Source organism: Anabrus simplex, chromosome 10 (genome assembly GCF_040414725.1).
Source record: "Anabrus simplex isolate iqAnaSimp1 chromosome 10, ASM4041472v1, whole genome shotgun sequence".
Taxonomy (NCBI): domain Eukaryota; kingdom Metazoa; phylum Arthropoda; class Insecta; order Orthoptera; family Tettigoniidae; genus Anabrus; species Anabrus simplex.
The window spans coordinates 11,251,661-11,272,990 of NC_090274.1; the positions used below are offsets into that span (position 1 = coordinate 11,251,661).

Genomic DNA, 21,330 nt, shown 5'->3' on the forward strand with positions numbered 1-21,330 from the left:
TTCACATAGTGGTACTAATCACAAGTAGTCTCATGGTTTAAAAATAATCATCCCTTGGTTGCCCCTTTTAGTCGCCTCTTACGACAGGCAGGGGATACCGCGGGTGTATTCTTCGTCTGCGTTCCTCACCCACAGGGAGAACACGTGAGTAAAGACAACTGAACGCAGCTCGCCTAGCAGGCCCTTGACCATGAAATTCCAGATTTAGGCCCTATCGTTCCGTTTGTGGTACCGCCGAGCGGCCCCGGTTCTGCGGGGAAAAGGCCACCCTACATCGTATTACGTGAAGTTATAATGAAATGGCTCCTACCCTGGCAGACACCCATGGGCTCCTCTGGAGGGCACGTACTATCCTCGACATTATCTCAGGCGTTACTTTGAATGCGGGAGTTTAGGAAGTATAACAGTTAATTTTATGAGAGTGGTTTCAACTGATCACTTACCTTGTTAGCCAGCAGTATACAGGGGATAGGCGAGCCATCTGGCAGCTGGACCTTGGCGTCCAGGTCCTGCTTCCACTTGACTACAGCGTCGAAGGTGGCCGCTCTCGTGACGTCGAACACGATGAACGCTCCCACGGCCTCCTTGTAGTACACGCGGGTCATGTTTCCGAACCGCTCTTGACCTGAAACAGGCACGGCCGTAAGCAGAGCGGGACACCAAACTGTTTTGAAGGCCCTGGGCCTTGGTTCACAAACCACACAACTTGCCATTTACAAGTTAATTTCTGTTTCATTAATAATCAATTCACAAATTACAATTGGCCGTTTCATTTCTTAAATCACAATTTTCAAACACAAGTACTGTACTTATGAAACGATTGTGAAACTATTAAAAATGAGTACTGTTAACTATACATCAAATAGAATCATTTTTGTTTACCTATGAGTACGGATAAGCATATTTTGCAGTTTCGCAACGGATGTCACTACACAAGTCATCAAAATAAGAGGTTAATGACTGAAAATAAAGAACGTTCAAAGATAGGATTAATATTGACTCGAAGCATATTTTGAATAGAATCAACGAATCAGATCGAGATCTATACAGCTCTTAGAATAAGATGTCCTAGACAGGCACATCTTTAAACAAAAAATCCAGGGTTGGAGGGTACTTGAAGATGACGTCAAACCAGTGAAACGACTTCCCCGATCAGAGGACAGAAGAATCGCTCACATTAAGAGAATTAAGGACGTGGTGGCAAGGATAAATCAACTGGGTTGGGAAACGTGGTCCAATGATGTGGCTGCCTTTGCTTCTGTAAACCAATCTTGGGGTTGATACCAGGATGATTACTAGGCTCGGAAATTTTAGGCAGTAATAGGTTAGACTGCCAACTAATTTGTTCAGCTGCCCTTCTCTAACGTAGCAAGAGTAACATGCTGTACATTCTAGAGGTTCTGAAAGGCTGTACTCCTATAACCGTTGAGCAGACTAATATGCTTGTTACTCGCTTCAGTAAATTTGTATTTAACCTGTTACTGCCAAACAATCCGGGTTTAATGTTCATCCTATCGGAAAAAAAAAATTCATAGGACAGGTTTTAATTACTACAGTAAACAAAATATTGAGTTGATTCATACGTAATCGAACAGTGGAAGTCTATCTTTACACATCTGAGACACGAGCTAATCAGCAACGAATTATCCTGCATTAATAATAATAATAATAATAAGCTGCATTGTCGGGAATTACCCCGAATGATAATGGCAAGGAAGCACTGAGGGAGAGAGCAAGGAAGATTGAACTGAAATTTAAAATGAGCAATGATACAGATCCAAATCCGTTTCCTACCAGGCTAAACCGAGGAACTACTGTGTGGCATGCCTTTACGCTGCAGGAACACTAGCAAAAGTGGAAGATAGTTCCCTCTTTCCCAATCGACAAAGTTCCTCAGATTTTGGGTCCTAAGAAAGTGTCTTGCAGCTGAGGTCAAACAAGGAAGATTACGAAAGATTTCAAAAGATCACCACTGTTATGAAGAAAGGGAGGTTAACCGTGTATGGTCACCTGAAGAGAACGAACCGGGAGAGATTATCGCACAAATTGCTCACTTTCCAGCAAAAATTGAAATCTCATCCCCGCTTGCTGTTGGAGGTGTACAAAGACATGCAGATAAATGATAGAAGGCCAGAGGACATAATGGAGAGGACCGTCTTTAGGGAGAAAGTTACGGGGTTGAGCGATGATCCAGAGAAAGAACCTGCTAAACCATGGAACATCTCGGATGAAGAATGTCAAAGGGAGCAGGAGGTTTAAAAATCTTCGGTTACAATGTAAAAAGGTGTAAGGCTAAGAGAAAGAGGTAGGTAGTTCGTGTAACCCAAGTCTAGTTGGCTGTATCGATGTAATAATAATAATAATAATAATAATAATAATAATAATAATAATAATAATAATAATAAACAAAAACCATCCACAATAAAAAGTGCTTATACTGAAATGCCAAAGTGAAAAAATACAACACCGTGGTCAAAACAGAATGTATATCCATGAACTATGAGCTGGAGAAGCTAAAACCTTAGGAAGAAGAGTACTTAGAAAAATTATGGTAGCTGTCCAATGTGAAAGCGGATGGAAACTTCGGACCAACAGAAGTTTACCAGAAGATATAAAGGATCTCAGACCACGAAGAAAAGGAGACTGGCGTTTCTTTGACATCTGTACAGAATGAGCGCAAACAAACTTACCAAACAGGTATATGATTACTTCTGCAGAAGGAAGACCACTACAGCTTGGATTAAGGAAACGAAGAAAGATGCGGAAAGGTTAAACATCTCGGAGCTCCGACTGTTAGAAAGGAATTCATTTAGGAACACAGTGAAAAAATTGAAACAGGGTTCAAGCCGGAAGAGGAACTAAAAAGACCGTAGATGAACTGAAGCAGAACAGCGAACGCATGAAGAGAAAGGCATTAAGTTATAGCGTGATCTTAAGTGGTGCATTCGCTTGTAAAAAAACAAATAGAAATAAAATAATAACACATCCCCTCGAGTAAAGAGTAATTTCTTTTTATGGACTTGGAATAAACCCAAAAATACAAACAAAAAATATTTGACCATTTTGACAAATCTCAAGTGAGGAATAAGTTTGTTCATAGAAGTGAAAAAGGGTTTAGCAGAAATGACGATTACAGAAGCAGAAATTCTAAACAGGCTCACATTTCGCAATACGGTTAAAAGTTCAGCCTTTTTAAGGTAAGAGATGGAAAGCATGCAACTGTCTGGACGGATGGAAGAAAAAAACCAGTGAAATGAGGAGAGGCCGAAAATATCAAGAAAGGAGACAAATCATGAAATTATTATACGGGGTATATAGATGGCGCTTTTTTTTACAAGTTGCTTTATGGCACGATGGGATAGGAGTGAGAAGGGAGAAGGGAGCAGCCGTTTGTCTGGTGGCGGAAATCTAACAATAGTTTGGCTTCAGCTACCATGTGCAGTCGTTTCAATTTGACGGCATTCAAGCTATCTGCGCATCAATTTGGACGTTCTGATTCACCGCCACCTTTGCAGTCCTAGCCCTTTCCAATCCCTCCATCGCTGGAAATCCTATACATGTATGCGACGTTACAACCATTAATGGTTGTAGATAAATTTGACACGGATTTTCTACCACAAATTACACCAATTCGAAAAAAATTAATAATAAATCGATAAATAAATGGTGTCAAATTTCTCTCTGGAAAGATAAAATTATCATAAGTCCTTCAATAAATGAAACTCAAATTGATTATTTGCGTGCGACTCACCTGCGATGTCCCACAGCTGCAGCCTGATGATGGTATTGGTGTCCCAGTTGAGTACCTTGAGCGCGAAGTCGACGCCGATCGTGGCTCTGTAGTGCTGCGAGAAGAACTGGTGGACATATCGCTTGATGATGGACGTCTTGCCCGTGCCTAGCTCACCGATCACCAGGATCTTGTACAAGTGCTCTCGCTTCTCACCGACCTGCTGCGCCTGCAACAACAAAACATTCCCGCATTAACAATTATGGTAATATAAAGTTCTCTTTTCTCAATTAGAATCTGAAGTATTATAACTGCGGCTTGGAAGTTTAACACCTATAAAGAGACTTTAAAATATCCGTAAAAAAGGACCTAAAACTAGAAAAAAGGACGTAGATCCACTGTGAGCTTCGCTGCTATCGAAGTCAGTCGGAACTCTTGACAATGCCGAACGCAATCTTCACTGAAACGTCGGGAACATCTCATGCTCCTGCACCACGCCCGGAAAGCACCGACAATTTGCAGCGCCAGCCGTCAAAGCCTCAATTGCTATACGATCCAAATTCATCCACATTTTGGTTTTACGTACGTATTTACTGAAGGAATATAATATTGAAAAATTCAAAAACCTGGTCGTTTGCAACATACAGTGAAATAATACTTCTTTCAGACATCCATTTTTATTTTGTTAAGAATGAAGCCGTACTTTTGTGTCGACTTAAAGGTAAACTATCCAGTCTGTCAAAAGCAATTTCGATATAAATTATAACCCTATAAACATACCTGTAACAAAATACTATTATACAAACATGTTTCGTTCTACAAGAACATCCTCAGATGTGGATATGGCGGAAAATGACCAGAACGAGCTGGACGGAAAGAAAAACCAACCTGGAAGTCTTAAGGGAAGTTAAAGAAGAGAGAAGATTCTTAAAGGAAATGGAAAACAGGAAAATAAAATTTATTGGACATGTCATCAGACAACACTTTTATCACTAACATACTTGAAGGGAAAGTGATGGGAAAGAAAGGGAGAGGAAGACCTGGGATGAAGTATTTGATTGACAAGAAGAGGTTAGGTTGTAACAATTATATGAAACTGAAAGGAACATCCAATGAAAGAAGAGAATGGTTGCATTGACAAGGCATTAGCCTTTAGAATATTGACTGATTGTTTACATTGCGTAAACTTCTTAATGATGGAGTTTTGGTGACAATATGAACAAGTATTGATAAATTTACAAATATTCATATAATGAAGAAAACTTCTGTACTTATCTAAAGTGCCGATCCTAAGTCCGTTATTAACAAACACTATTTCAGGAGTCCTGAGTCTAGAGAGGATGCTCTTATAGAATGAAACATGTCATTCTTTGTATAATAGTGTGTTTTTTTTTTACAGGTAAGTGTATAGTGTTATACTTTATACTGAAATTGTGTTTGACGGACTGGGAACTTTTTATGTTACATCTATTTTAAATTTTAAAAAGGAATTCCGTGTTTCTTAAAAAAGTACTTGCAGAAATTATGAGATTTTACACCTAGAAGGCTTTGCAGTATCACAATATCTCCACGTTTTCAGACAGCACGTTGCGAAACATTTGAAAAATTTCTATCCACATCACAGGATTTTAAGGGTTTATACTTGAAGCAATTGAGATTTTCGTCTTCATAAACACTCGCATCAAAATATTCTCCTTTCAGTATTTCACTTATCTTGCAAATAATTTCATACCTCTGCGTATTTTTTCAAGCACGAGTTTCATTTTTCATTTTGTTTCACTTTTTCTCTTTTGAGAAAGGGGCAAAATATATACTTACTAGAGAGAAGATCTTTAAAAGGTGATGCATGAACTAGTGGAAAAAACACTCGAAAGAAGGTAAAGTTGAAAGAAAAATTCCTTTCAGATTTACAGTATGAACCTTGTAACTGGGCCCATGGGAGTAATACACAAATATTGTGTATAATAGTGCCAATGGAAAATCTAAGAATAGTTTCCCTCGAGTAGTAAGATTTATGCAGTGGAGTAACTATCAAATTAAGAATGGAGGCCGTGGACTTAGAAATCTCCACCAAACATTGCAGAGTAACAAGATATTGGGCAAAGGAAAGTATGCTACATAACCTGGAAAGGAGAAATATACGGAGGAATAAGGGACATAAGTGAAAATAGATCAGAAACCAGTATAAGATTTAAAAATATATATATATATATATTGAAACAATAAATCGAACCTCTGACAATTTACATGAAATGAGAACTATACAAATATAAAACTTTCCCAACCACATACACGGATTACAAATTCATTATGTCAAAAAAAAAAAAAAAAAAAAAAAAAAAGATAAGATATCCAAGAGAAAGAAAGGAAAAAGAGAAGATGCCGCAGGAAAGGAAAAGGGCAAACAAGGAAAGGATGAATACTGCAATAAAAAGAGAAATCCAGAACGACAAGAAAGGGAAGATGTTCAGTTAGCAAATTCGAGTACACCAGCAGAAAAAATTATCTGAACAAAATGCAAATACTATATGCAGGTCACCACCACTTCTGTTATCCCACAGATTAACACTAGGTAACGTAGTTCTACAGCCGAATAATCACCATGTAGTTTCATTGAACCAGTTTCACAATATCCTGAAGCACTGAACGAATAGAAGTACGTGTACAGTAGAAGTCGCACAGTTGCCAATACACCACACGCACATTTCAAAAGAAAGTTGTTACGAAGATCGTGAATGAAAAGTTTTAAATACAAAAAGGGCAAGTGAAATTTCGGCCTGGAAATGCCATGCTCCCAGCTTAATTTTGCAGGGAAAATCTATCCCAATGCAATTAAAAGTATTTACAGTAAAGAAATCAGTTTGTCATACCTCATCTTGAAGCAAATTGAACCGCCCGCAAATGAAGACTTCTGGGCACATGTAATTAAGGACGAAGTTGTAGGATGTTGCTCCCTCCACACAGGCCTAAGTCCATCTCAATGTTTCCAGAGGAAGGCCAGGTATTTATAGTGTGGAGTAGAATGAGAAATATATCTAGAAGATTCCAGAGATTAGTGAAGCATGCGCGAATAAACCAGGCGGTCACATGACTTCAGCCAGCAAAAAGGAAGTTAGTTTATCGAAGATGGTGAAGATGAATAGAGTAGAGTTCATGTAAAGTATGGAGTATGCAAGTTCACAGAAGTATGCAAGTTCCAGTTGGAGAAAAAATGCAGTTTATATCATGATGAGGGTAAGTCAATACTAATCGTAGAAAAAAGGTTATGTGCGTGGCGAGTTTCATAACAGTAGTTGCCGATGAAGTGAAGAGTCCGTTACAACCTCGTTATCTCGAACCACCTCGGGAGATCTATTTTCAACAGTATTTAAAAATATACTAACAAACTATTTTACAACATCACTTCAATCATATCCCTTAGTATAGTAACTGTTTAGAAGATAGGTTACAGTATATACAGCAGTGAAACAAGAAACATGCCTCGGTTAACAGTTTCGGAAAAAAATCAGTCTCTTCTGTTTGTTACTGTTAACCTTTCCTCCCTTCGCGGTGAAACTTCTCGTCAATACCACGCAGCCGCGATTCGTAAATGGAGCTTGTCATCCACGGCTTCGGAGGCTGCTTTCGTACGTGGCCGGTAATTCACACCCGAGAAACAGCGAGGTTTCGCCATTTTCCGATCATTAGAAGTTTTAGTTTTTCGGTTCCCATCATGTTAGCTCCCAGCATCACTAACCCTTTCATTACTTGTTAACTGTTCCTCACAAACCACAAATGTTGCAAAAAATTCGAGTTAGGGAATATTTTGCTTCAAGGGAGGGTGTGTTTGCCTCGAGAAATCAAAGTGACTGAGGTATGAGCGATGCTAGTAATGCCATTCCTTCTGCAGCCAGTCCCTGCTATGAATGGTGTGAAAATGTTGCTCGTACGGTCGGTTGGTGCATGCATTTCAGTGGGCTTGGCAGACTGATATGTAATAGCAACTTCTGGCTCGGTGAGGAAAGCAACGGGAAACTACCTCGCTCATTTCCCTAGTACGCCTCTTCAGTGATGCATAGGCCATCTATGACAGTTGATGGCAGAGCTGTTGAGGTTTCAACCAGCCTTAGGGCTGAAGACTGAACATACATACAGAGAAATAAATATACGTGAAGATTAAGACAAACGACCGGGAGATTTTAGTTAGTTCGAGATACTGAAAATTCTAGTAATGGTGGTTCGAGATATCCAAGTGCGACTGGGCTCGTCTTCGGACACTCGAGGAAAAAAGTAGTTTTCGTCAGCTTCCGAGCCCTAATTAAACAATTCTCTTCAACTGACAAAAAAAATACCACAATGAATTATAGATTTTATTGTTCCGGTCATCAGTCTACATAATGATTTAATCTGCTTCTCCATTCCAAGCTATACTGTGCTATTATTATTATTATTATTATTATTATTCAAATGTGAGCGATCTTGTTTTAGGATTTTTAAAAATTAACGAGCGGTCAATGTCGCCCAATGTGGCCAAACTGTAACCGCACTCCCAACAGACTACGAATGTTATTTTTCGGTTACAAAATCATCAGTCAATTAATTGAGTCAGACACACAAATTCTGTTGACACTATAACTCTCGGAAACTGAACGTTGGCGCTATCGAAAGCTCAAAATTTCTAACGCAGGAAATGGATTCACTGGCTATCAATCACCGTGATAATGTATTTAAAACAAAACAAAGAACTTTTAACAATAAGTTGTTATGCAAATAAGAGAAGTCACGAGTGAATAACAAATGCCTTTTGCATAGCAAGAGGAACGCTTGTCTGTCAGGCTCTTGTTTGAGAGTTTAGGAGGCCGTGACATGGTAGCAAATGTAACAGAGGGCTTGTTTCTCATGAAGAGAAAGTTTAATTTTAAGGATTACGGGTGGAGAAAATGCAATTGCAAATAGGCAAGGACGACGAAGAAAATGAATTATTCCAGGTCCAAATGTAAACACTCGGGAGAGGAATCTCAAATCTATAAGAACTATACCAAAGAACAGGAGTAGTGGTTGAACTGGTGAGGAAGAGAATCTTTGAATACTTCAGGAAGAGGAAGACAAAAGGGAAATGGTTTGAAGAAGTGAGGTTATACTAAGATGGCGGTTACGGAAGATGATATAATGGACAGAAATCAATTGTAGAAAACTCGCCAAATAGTTTAGCGGTTTCCAGGAGACTTAGAGAGGAAAGGGAGATCCTATACAAAAGAGCAGAAAGGATGAAAAGATATTGGCAGAGGAAGCAAAAGTAATGCTAAGATTGTTATGTGTGGTCCTTAGATGGCCGAAACAAACAAAATAAGGGCTGGAATGCTGGCCTACAACTGAGCATGAGCAGGTTCTACATGGTACGGAGATGAAAATTTTACACGATTGGACATGTCAAATGAAGACGTCCGAAGACAATTGGAAGTTGCAACTATTCCAGAGAAAATGCGAAAAGCACGACGGTCATGTCCGAAGCCCTGCAGATTGAATGATACATAAAGACCTCCAATTTGATCCTGGAGGTTCTCGATCCCGACGTCGTTCCACGAAGGGATGCTTCGACTGCATCAAGGAAGACGTGAGTCTTGTAGGCATGACTGAAGCTGACGCCCTTGATCGTAAAACGAGAAGGATGGCATGTTTAAAAGCGGATCCTGCACCAATGCGGGACCAAACACTAGGAAAGAAATAACTTCTGCAAACTTTTGCCAGTATTTTCTCCTGCAGAAGTTCTTTTCTGTGCCAAAAAATCGGCTGACACGAGTCTGAGATATTTGAAAACCAAATGAGACGGACGCGCGAAGTCTGAACTAAGGACATATTTAAAACTATCACCACCGCCACCCTTCAAAGACGCGAATATTTAATTCAATAAATGTTGGAATAATTTCCTCCCTATGCTATCTTATTAGACTGGAAATATTTAAATTATCATTTTACTGCAAGCGCATTTTAATAAGCTTCCACTTCAAAGAAATGAGAAAAAAATGCCAGGATCTGCCTCTTGGCATTCAAAGCACTGCACGAGAAGATAAACCGCGATTTGCAGTTAATAGCACTAGTAAGATGGCGGAAGAATTTGAATTGCATACCATTTTCGATAGATTGCTATTCCTGGAAGAGAAGCGCGAGAACGCATCACGGAATGTTTCTGACACGAGTCAGAAATCCAGTTAGTACCCACGCCAGTTATATAACAACGCTGGAGAACCTGTTCTCAAAGAGCTAGCTATTAACTGGGCGGAGAACATCGAATTCGACTAAACCCGTTACAGTGCAATCACGTGAAAGCAATTACAGACATGAACTCAAGGTAATACGCAGCAAGTTCAAGGAATACTGCGAACAAGGTGTTCCTGAAACTGCTTAATTCAGAGACTGAGGAACGTCGGCGCGTACTTGACATCGCGGACAAGGAAAAAACTAATTTCTGTGCAGTGCAGAGGATTTTTATTCGTTATCTCCTCACCAGGACCGGCGACAAAGGTACGGGGGAGGGGAAGGGGGGGCAGAGGGGGTAAATTCCCCAAAAAAGAATTAAAAATTTGAAGTTTAAATAAATTTAAATGCCAATAAGAATACAAACTTTTGTTGTTTGTAAAGTTTGAAGAGTGAAAGGTTACACCAAAGATACACAAAATTTGCACCAAGATTACACCAATTTTATACTATATTTTGGGGGGTAAATGTAAAAGAATACGCAGTAATTTTGCAGTAAAGTGGCATAAAGGTTTCGTCACATATGTACCAAGATGCTTCCTTCGTAAGATACACAAAATACACCGACTTTACACCGAGATTACACAGATTTTGAACCATTATATTTGTGGGTTAAATACAAAGAAAACTGAACAAATTTTGCACTAAAATGACACCAAAATGATTCCATAAATGCACCGTATCCTTGCTGTAACTTTAGAGTATTTTTGAAACAAATTTGGTTCACAGTGGCTTTGACAAAGACTGAAAGAAAAACTTTCGTGTATTTTTGGCGCGAACTTGGTGCAGAAATGGTCTGATGTACTTCATTTTTGATGGGTGTCACTTGCACCAACTTTGTTAGCTTAAATTAATCTGAAAAATATGTGGTGTAATTATGGTGCAGTTTTGGGGCATTTTTATTGGTGTTAAATCGGTGCATCGATTATCGATTTTGCACCAAAATGACACCAAAAATTCAACAAGTTTGCACCGATAAAAATTTCACCAATTTTACACCATCATTGCCCCCAATTTTGGTGCAAACTCCGCCGCCAGGGGCTGATAATCAGGTATTATCGTATGGGATTTACAAGCATGTGTAAAAATATACAATGAACATATAAATTAAAATATAGAAGTAATTAAACTAGAATGTCCAGCGTCGACAACCAGTCCTCTGCACTTGGTGTCAATTCATGAAGAGCCCGTAAACCGTCCTTAAATGCTGACAGTGGACAGCTCTCAACAACATGAAGCAATGTCTGCTTCTCAGCACCACACTCACACGCAGCACTTTCACAATATCCCCACTTTTTCATCATATATCGGCACCTGCCGTGGCCTGTTCTGAAACGGTTGAGTTTTGACCACTCCTGTCGAGGAAGATCGAAACCTGGCACTTTCTTCGTTGGGTCTTTAGTAAGAAAGGCGTTGGTGGGTGGACATTGTTCCCATCGCTGTCTCCATTCTGCTGTTACACTGAATTTTTCATATGAGTGTACATCAGTCCAGAGTGGATTCCGAGATTTTAACCTTATCACAGGTGAATCTTGTAAGGCATTGAACAAGAGTGAGTTCCTGTGTGCTAACGTCGTCTTCAGCAACTGTACCTTCGCTGCTCTTCTCCTCAGATCAGGAGCAATGTTTGCTAAAACAAGCAGCCACTGAGTAGGAGTGAACCTTACTGTACCAGTAACAACTCATGTTTCCATTGAGCTGTCCATCTTTTTTATAGACTAAACACTAACATTTAGTGCTGAATGTAATCAAACTTACAAGAAATTACTGAACATGTTTCAACGCATCTTTAGCTAGTATTAAAGAGTTGAAGAGACATCTTAAAAGTTAAACAAAAATACGATAGAAATGATTAACTAGAAAACCTGGATACTTCAAAAGATTTTTCCGGTTCGATTCCCGGCTAGGTCATTTTTACTCCCTTCTGGGGGCTGGTTAGATGTACACTCAGTTACTCTTCAGAAACTACAAGTTGTAATTTTTTAATAACTTCTTAAGTATCCGGGTTCTCATCAATCATTTGTATCTTATGTACTTGTGTAGCTTTTAAGTTGAACAAGAGTCACCTGCAATACCCTCGAACATATCGCAGGGGAAGATTCGACCTTCCTTCTCAGCAATATGAATACTCCTTCCCTCGAGTGGAAGGAGAGTCCGTCAAACTGATACCGAATATTACCGAAGCCAGCATGACTTGCCGCAGGCAAAGTAGTAGTGTATTTATTCCTCGGATTCAAACCGTCCCATTCGGACATACCGTTTATCTACTTCTTGCATTTCGTTTGAGTTTCGCTATGTGCGTCAAAAAGGTGGAAGAGGAATCGCTCAATATTGTAGGAATATCTTCGGAAACCTTGTTTCTCCCATAGTCAAAACTGTACGTAGGTTTGTTCAAGAGCTGGAAAGGCAAACACTATATCTTAGCTACAAATGGAATAACAATTAACATCATTTATCCGGAAACTATAATTTGTTTTTTGGTTTAGTTTGCTCTTATGTTTTTGCATTATTTGAACCATTCATCAGCCCGGTATCTTAAACATTGAAAGTAATAACTAAAAATACAATTTACGTAAAAAGTGCGTTAATATGTCTATTTGATGGTTTAAAAACTTCTTACGGCTGAATTAAGAAAAGCGGGTGAAGCCGCGTGTATCCGCTAGTATATTTTCCAACGGAAATTCATACGAACGAAACACTTTCCTTCGAAAGCTATCGTTATCACATGTTCATTTCAGTGCAGTTAGTGGTCTCAGAATCTGAGTGTACACCTTGCGTGCGCTCAGTAGATTATGACAGAGCGGGTGGACACGTGTTGTGTAAATAAGCTGCTCGGGTCTCACTTTGTACCGCAATTTTTCATGCGAAACCTCCCGTCTGCTGTTTCTCCTACTACTTTTGTCGAAGGAGGTAGAGCAGTGTTCAGGTTTCTGCGGCGCTCTCCGGTTGCAAGGGCGACAGACAACGGTGTACATTACACCGCAACACAGTACAGGGTACTTAGTAAGTGGTGTCACAAGTCGAGCCCAACAATCAGCTGCTCGAGTCTTATGACTGCGTCAAAATATACAAAGACACGCGAACCATTTCCCGTTCTAAGAAAAAGCCTTCATGCTCTTCCTATAAACTTGAGCACGAGACAAAAAAACAATCCTGTAAAGGGCGGTAGAATACACCAGTCCTAAGAAGAGTCCTGGTTTCCCATTTTCACACCAAGGTGTCGTTTCTACCAACGATCTCTAATATAATACATAGAGTGGCTATAGCAGCTCGATCAGCGCTCCGAGCGGAGGCAAGCAACACTACGGCCGCCATGATACAAATGTGAATATACTTTCATTCTGTTTCGCATGTTCGAACAGGTTAATCCAGCTCGTGGTGTTGTGCAGTTGTCACGTGCCTGAAAAATTCCCGAGGAAGGAGTCACCTTATGTTAAAGTTATAGACTGAAGTTCTCGGCACTTTTCCCAGTAACTATAATTTATTTACCGCTGTCGAGTTCAGCGAGGAATCTCATAACAGCATGATAAGACTTCTCTTAAAGCAGTATTTTAAATCCAACTGGACCACAGAGAGCAAGAACTGGAAAGGGAAACCACAGGGCAGGTGTAAACAATACTAATCATTCCATGGGACAATGAAAGAGTAGAAAATACGTATCTGTTTCGAATCGAGAAATGTGACTAACAGATTAATATAAAACTCAATTTGTTAATTGTAAATTTTATTTCCAGTTATAAAAATGTTACGTAGAAAGATCGCCTTTGATGTTTACGATAATTCATTAAAGTGTGTAATTTTAGGTTCTTTACATACACATCATAATCTCGTAATCTTGTACCGTAGGCCTACGTTCTTCTCCATGTTGATAAATATTAGAAATGTATGGATATCTCCATATCTATGTGATGAAACAATCATTGATTGAACTATTTTCAACATAATTCTCCTTCAAGAAAAATGAAACTTAGGTATTTTGTTTCTTCTATTTTCAGTTACAGAACATTGCGATTCTGTACGGAACCTCTGCTAAACGAAAACTTATATGCATCACATAGTTACGCTTTCCATCTGATATTTTCAGCAACACAATCCGTTACACCTACTAATAAGATCTGTTTGAAAATGTCATTTTTTCTGCTCTGTTCTGCACTCTTACACAGCGCTCCGCCTAATGAGGTACATTTAAGACATGGTGGTCGCCAGTTAAACTTCCTTCAAAGATGACAGCGTGATAGCTCGTGATATTTTAGCTCGTTGCCTTCTATCCCCCTACTTTCAGCCAACAGGCCATAGACTGGTTTGATGCAGCCCTCCATGCCACCCTATCCAGCGTTAACCTTTTCATTCTTACGTAACTACTAAATCTGCTCTAATCTGCTTGTCATTTATACCTTTGTCTACCCCTACCGTTCTTACCACCTACACTTCCCTCAAACTAACTGGACAAGTCCTGGCTATCTTAAGGTGTGTCCTATCATTCTATGTTTTTCTTTTCGTCAAATGGTGCCAAACCTCCTCTATCACCGATTCGATACAGTTTCTCTTCATTTGTGATTCTATCTACTTATCTCACCTTGAGCATTTTTCTGTAACAACACATTTCAAAAGCTTCTATTCTCTTTCTTTCTGAGCTAGTTATCGTCCATGTTCCTGTTCCATCCAATGCTACGCTCTTCAAAAAAATCGAATTCCCGTATTAGTGTTCGAAATGAGCAAATTTCACGCCCTTCGTGGCCAATAGACGACGGTTGTTCAGTTGTATTTGCTCTTAAAATTGGTGGACATGACATAGGCATCTGGGCTTATGCTGTGTCTGTACGTCTTCAAAAGATAATCTCGACTGTTCATGGAGTTTAAATTTCGACGTTAATAACAGAAGTGGAAGTGGTACGTTCATTCGTCACCAGATGGCTCACCGTACGCGGTACAGCGCTAGCATTCGAAGCGGAAGCTGACTGAACCATCAGAATCAGAGTGAGTCACAACATACGAGGTGTACGCACAAGCCTGGAATAAAACATCTGGTGGTGAACGTACGAATTTGGAAAACACTGAAAAGAAATAGTGAACAGGGAAGGGAACTACCTACGTAAATTTAATGGATGGCAACCACGTATTAATTGATAGCCAGTGTCCCTGTTGAAATTGTTAGGATTTCAACACATTTCCACAGCTTCCCGTATAATCCTGGACCTGTAGTGTCTAGTGTGGGTAAGAGATTGAGCATACACGATGACCCGACGATAGGGCGTGCTCAGTTATTGCCGATTTGTCTGGCTGCTTGAGACGTATATTTCGTTCATGTTCCAAGATGCTCGAGCAAAGTTCTCTGCGAAACGTAAAGAATTTCTCCTTATTTTCTTGACACGGCATAAGTCCAAAAGCCTATATCATGTCTACAAGTACGGGCCATGAAAGTATTAATGGTAACCAGCACCATTAGTGTTAAAGGAATGGTTGTCCAGTTATACTTTTTTCTTAAAACAATCACTCAAGCATCACGTTTAAGGCAAGGAGACAACGCAAAGAATACAATTCGGTCGCGGTATTAGAGGTACTATAATTTAGAAGTGCAGTACCTTTCAGCAGAGTTGTGTAACCCACTAAAGAAACGCAATAATCATTTTTTTTTTTTTTTTTTTTTTTGCTATTTGCTTTACGTCGCACCGACACAGATAGGTCTTATGGCGACGATGGGACAGGGAAGGGCTAGGAGTGGAAAGGAAGCGGCCGTGGCCTTAATTAAGGTACAGCCCCAGCATTTGCCTGGTGTGAAAATGGGAAACCACGGATAACCATTTTCAGGGCTGCCGACAGTGGGGTTCGAACCCACTATCTCCCGATTACTGGATACTGGCCCCACTTAAGCGACTGCAGCTATCGAGCTCGGTCGCAATAATCATGAGCACGTGGTCAATTTGTGTCGTGTCATACGGACAAGAGAGGGAAGTTACTGGCCACCAACTATATATTTCACCGCCTGAACTTCCATAAATGGGGCTGTTAAAATTTTAAGTGCTACCACAGAAAACACATTCTCTGTTTGTGGTCGACATGGAAACGTTCCAGTTTGTTTCTTTGGCGTCATGAACTGTGCGATACACTGGCTTGTAAGATTTAACTTCAAGAGCAGCTCACTTTACGAGCGACGTTCGAGATTTAAAATGCAATTAAGAATAGATGCTGTTCCTAACACGGGCTGGGAACACTGATTTTCCTTGACTTCCATTTTCACGAATGAAGGCGAGGAAAATGTATGTTTTCCCTACTCCACTGAGCTTCCACGGAAGGAAACTGAATAGCCACTGAAAAACACTTATTACATAATATAAATCAATAATTGTGTGCTCGCACGCAACACTTTCCTAGGTGGATTTCGGAGAGACTGCCTTATCCTACCAAGATTGTGAGTTCGATACCGGGCGAAGACTATTTCTGAAGGCCCAACAAATCTTAACTCCTCTACTTGCGGACAGTTTTAAAAATGCCTTTGAATTACTTGTGACAAGTATCAGCGAAGCAAGGACGGAGTTTGAGTCAAATATAAAGATTCAGAAAAGTAAATCCATGGTTATCAGCCACGGCTGCGTTTAACACGCACGGAAACAAGAATCAAGAATGAGATCCGAAAGTAGAATTCTAAATCAGAATCGGCACTGCAGGACGGGTATTTCTGAAATCGAAACCTTTATTTCAGACGCGTTGGCACGACGAAAACTGTTGTGCTTTTTTTTTTTTGGTGTTACCACTGTCGAAGAATGCACACTGAGGTGGTGATTATTATTTTAAGGGAAAGTACAACCATCCTGTATTAACACGAATGGTGGTGGTGATTATTTTAAGAGAAAGAACTGCACATCACCTGTTAACATTAATCAGAGAGAAAAAATTGGAGGGGGTGACACACTTTGAAAAATGAAGCTATCGGCCGAAGAAAGACATGGGCCACTCAGGGCGTGAAAATGAAGACTCCAAGGACATCACAGACCTAATACTCTCGGGGTTGGTAAAGAATAAGAGCTGACCCAGGGAGGTCGGATAGGACAGATGAAAGTGAGGAGCCTGGCACTTGGAAGCAATGCCAGGACTCGTGGTCGTTAACCCAATGGTCCGAAGTTGGGGCCCCTTTCAGTAGTCACTTAGGACAAGCAGAGGACACTGCTTAAGTATTCTACCGACTCCAGCCATAGTGGAAGGATGGACACACGCTGTGTCAAACTAAATGCAAGCCTTTGAAATAATGATGTACAACAGTTTGTCAAAGATCCCCCACAGGTAATCCACGTTGTGCCGGGAAATCATGTTAAGTCTTAGCCGTCGCAAATCTTGGAAAACTGCCTATTTCGGCCACTTGTATCAGAATTCTATGTCATAAAATACTTTTATATGTTGCTGATAATTTCTTTGAGCATCTGAGGTTCCTGCATATTCTTCCTTCATTAGACCGATTAACCGAGAGTAAGTTCGCAGAGCTAATCCAATATTTGTGGAAATCCTGCAGTACTCTTTACAATCCCTTCACAAGAGTGAACATTCCAATCATGAGACAGGAACTAAACACAGTGCTCGTAGCACGTGGCGTGTTTCCCTCACAATAACAATAGAGTAGTAGGCGTGTCGTCCGGGATCTAGCCTTACTTCCCAAAGCACGCCTACAAACAACAGACATGACTTGAATGTCGCCAGCCTCTTGTCACACTTTGAAGGAAGTGGCATTGATCTTCTACGAACGCTAGATATACTCACGGAGGTCGTTGGGAAAAGATGTACTGAGAAACGTGTACAGGAAGCGTTGTGCAGTTGAAGTGCTCACTGATCCATTAGTAGTATAAAACTGCGCACGCTGTTCGCTCCACTATGAATTGAAATGAGACATTTTGCATACATACGCTAAAACACGGTACGTATAGTAAAATCCTGATCATACATGAAGGGATGAGGAAAATAAGGCCGGGCAGTGGTGGTATGCCTGGACAGAAGTCCATAACACGCGAACTTTTCCTTGATACCAAGTTTTACGAGGGTGAGGAGTAAGGAGTAAGGAGGGAGCTCTCCCGGTTCCGGTTATACTGCCAACAGAATGGAATAGCAATCTGAATTGAATCGATCGATATGAATTTTCTAACCTTTTATTATCTTAAGCCAACAACTGTGTCACACACACACACACACACACACACACACAGGGTGAAGCGAAATTCGCGCACTCGGGCGTCGCAACGCTACTCCTCACATGCCAGCAATAAAAAAATATGTCTCACAAAAATTCGTCTTGCGAGTATATCCGGCAGAAAAAGAACGTTGGATAGCGGCAATCTGGCAACACTGTAGCCACATATGGGGCACATGTTAGTCGTTAGACTTGGTGCAATGGGTAGAGTTTTGGGTTAGCATGCAGGATGTCCAGGGTTCTATCCTGGTTTGAGGCGATTTTTTTAATTTGCTAATTTCCATCGGATATTACATACTGTAATACAGTAAGACACCGATTCTTAGGTCACGTGTATCCTACATTTTCAAAATTTGGTAACGCTGAACACGTTTTAACGCATCTAGTAGATTAAGTGGTGTGAAAAAATTCACGCCCACGACGTGGAAAGGGCGTCTTTCAAAACTGACCAATGAAAACAATTGTTTGTCCATTTCTAGGATCGTAGTATGTTAAGTGCAAATGGTTTCTGGAGGACCCGCTGCAATAGCTGTTGACGATTAAGATGCCAGATACCATACCACCTGGACTACATTTACGAAATAAAAAACATACGCCTCAACCCAGGATCGACCCTTCGACCTCCTGCACGCTAACCCAAAACTCTATCCACTGCACCAACAACACAGCACGGCTAACATCTGCTGTCAGAGGTAGTTACACTACATGTGGTTACAGTGTTGCCAGATTGTCACTCTTCAACGTCCTTTTTCTCCCGGATATACTCGCAGGGTCCGCCTCTGTGGTGTAGTGGTTAGCGTGATTAGCTGCCACCCCCGGAGGCCCGGGTTCGATTCCCGGCTCTGCCACGAAATTTGAAAAGTGGTATGAGGGCTAGAACGGGGTTCACTCAGCCTCGGGAGGTCAACTGAGTAGAGGTGGGTTCGATTCCCACCTCAGCCATCCTGGAAATTGTTTTCCGTGGTTTCCCACTTCTCCTCCAGGCGAATGCCGGGATGGTACCTAACATAAGGCCACGGCCGCTTCCTTCCCTCTTCCTTGCCTATCCCTTCCAATCTTCCCATCCTCCCACAAGGCCCTTGTTCAGCATAGCAGGTGAGGCCGCCTGGGCGAGGTACTAGTCATTCTCCCCAGTTGTATCCCCGACCAAGAGTCTGAAGCTCCAGGACACTGCCCTTGAGGCGGTAGAGGTGGGATCCCTCGCTGTGTCCGAGGGAAAAGCCGACCCTGGAGGGTAAACATGATGATATACTCGCAGGACGAACTTTTGTGAGAGACATTTTTTTATTGCTGGCATGTGAGGAGCCGCGCTGCGACGCCCTAGTGCGCGAATTTCGCTTCACCCTGTATAATATTATATAACATTTCTCGATGCGAATCTTGTTGCCGTGTAAACAACAACAGTACTAGTATGTAAAGTGTACGCCAGATGTCTCACGGCGATGCATATGCGATTCATAGTTTGTGTTTCAAAGGTTGCCGATAGGAATCTCTAAGATTGTCGAGGTCTACCGATTCAGCACTAGCGAGCTCAGGTATCAAGAAAAGGTTCGCGTATTTTACACACACCGATGAAAGCTTATCAACGAAACAGTTCTAACTCGAACATTGAAGAGTGAACAGTTACGAGCCTTGTTTACATTAGAAGCGGATACTGGTGATTATGGTGGAACGGGGAAAATTAGGAAGGAAATTACAATTGAACAAATAATAGTACAGTGGAGCCTCGAAATCTCGAATCATCTCGGGGGATAAATTTAATTCGATTCATCGAAATTGAAAGATAATACCGTTTCTGAGTATGCATAGCACATAATCGAATGATATGTACCTACGAACTTATACTGAATACATTATTTTTAATAGTATTTAAAAATATACAAACTATTTTACGGCAATACTTTATAACCCTTATTATTATAGTAAGTTTTTAGAAGACAGAATACTGTACATACAGAAGTGAAACAAGAAGCATACCTCCGTTAACACCTTTGGAAAAAATCCGTTAGTCTCTTCTGTTTGTTACTGTCAATCTTTCCTCCCTCCACCCTGAAACTTATCGTCGATACCACGCACCCGAGATTCATAAATGGAGCTTGTCACCGGAAATTCACAGCCGAGAAACAGTGAGCCTTCGCCGATTTTCCGATTAATAAATAAAATTTTAGTTTTTCGGTTCCCGTCATATTAGCTCGCAGCATCACTGTAAACCTATTTTCTACTAGTTAACTGTTACTCACAAGTCAAATGCCGTATTGCACAAAATTCGAGTGATGGCCAGACAGTGTTACCTAGTTAGTGCTTGGAACGAACGAACGAAGCGGAGCCGAAAGAACTGGAAAAAAATCCAAAGAAAAGCAGCTCGATTTGTTCTGGGTAATTTCCGACAAAAGAGTAGCGTTACAAAAATGTTGCAAAGTTTGGGTTGGGAAGAATTGACAGAAAGGAGAAGAGCTGCTCGACTAACTGGTATGTTCCGAGCTGTCAGCGGAGAGATGGCGTGGAATGACATTAGTAGACGAATAAGTTTGAGTGGCGTTTATAAAAGTAGGAAAGGTCACAATGTGAAGATAAAGTTGGAATTCAAGAGGACAAACTGGGGCAAATATTCATTTATACGAAGGGGAGTTAGGGATTGGAATAACTTACCAAGGGAGATGTTCAATAAATTTCCAACTTCTCTGCAATCATTTAAGAAAAGGCTAGGAAAATAACAGATAGGGAATCTGCCACCTGGGCGACTGCCCTAAATGCAGATCAGTAGTGACTGAAAATAACTGGCTCACTCGTTTCTTTTTTTGTCACTCGCTGGTATAGAACGCTCATACAAGGGCCCTGTTCTGTGTAAGTAATTCAGTGAATAGCTACAACAGATGTACAGACAGGAGGCTTATGCACGGTTTGTTAGACAGTGTATAGGCCAGGGAGTATAACTGTCCACCCCACTTACACTGCACGCGGGGGTTCCGAGATAAACCAAATTAATGCGCAGTGGTAGTAATGGCAACACCCTCTGCACACATCGGCTTGCTCGGATGATTCGTTTCCCGTACTGCTGTTTGAAACTTATACAATCCTATTTTTTTAAAATGTTTAATCCATCAATTTTACGTATAGACTACGTGAAGAGGAGTTTTCTCGAATAGAGCAGTACTGCTGTGGTTTCAAGACCGGCAGAGAGTTCGCAAGTGCT

The 21,330-nt window shown here is 40.7% G+C and overlaps 1 protein-coding gene across 4 annotated transcripts in view; it reads right to left on the bottom strand.

Moving 5' to 3' along the window:
• The window catches only part of Rab32 (RAS oncogene family member Rab32), a 333,760-nt gene that overhangs the window by 6,007 nt on the left and 306,423 nt on the right, over positions 1–21,330 (bottom strand). For all 4 annotated transcript variants that reach the window (XM_067154722.2, XM_067154718.2, XM_067154720.2 and 1 more), the window contains exons 2-3: positions 3,752–3,959; positions 444–625 (exon numbers count right to left, since the gene is read on the bottom strand). In XM_067154722.2, coding sequence (XP_067010823.2) covers positions 444–625; positions 3,752–3,959 — 390 coding nt within the window. The remainder of the gene's footprint in view (positions 1–443; positions 626–3,751; positions 3,960–21,330) is intronic.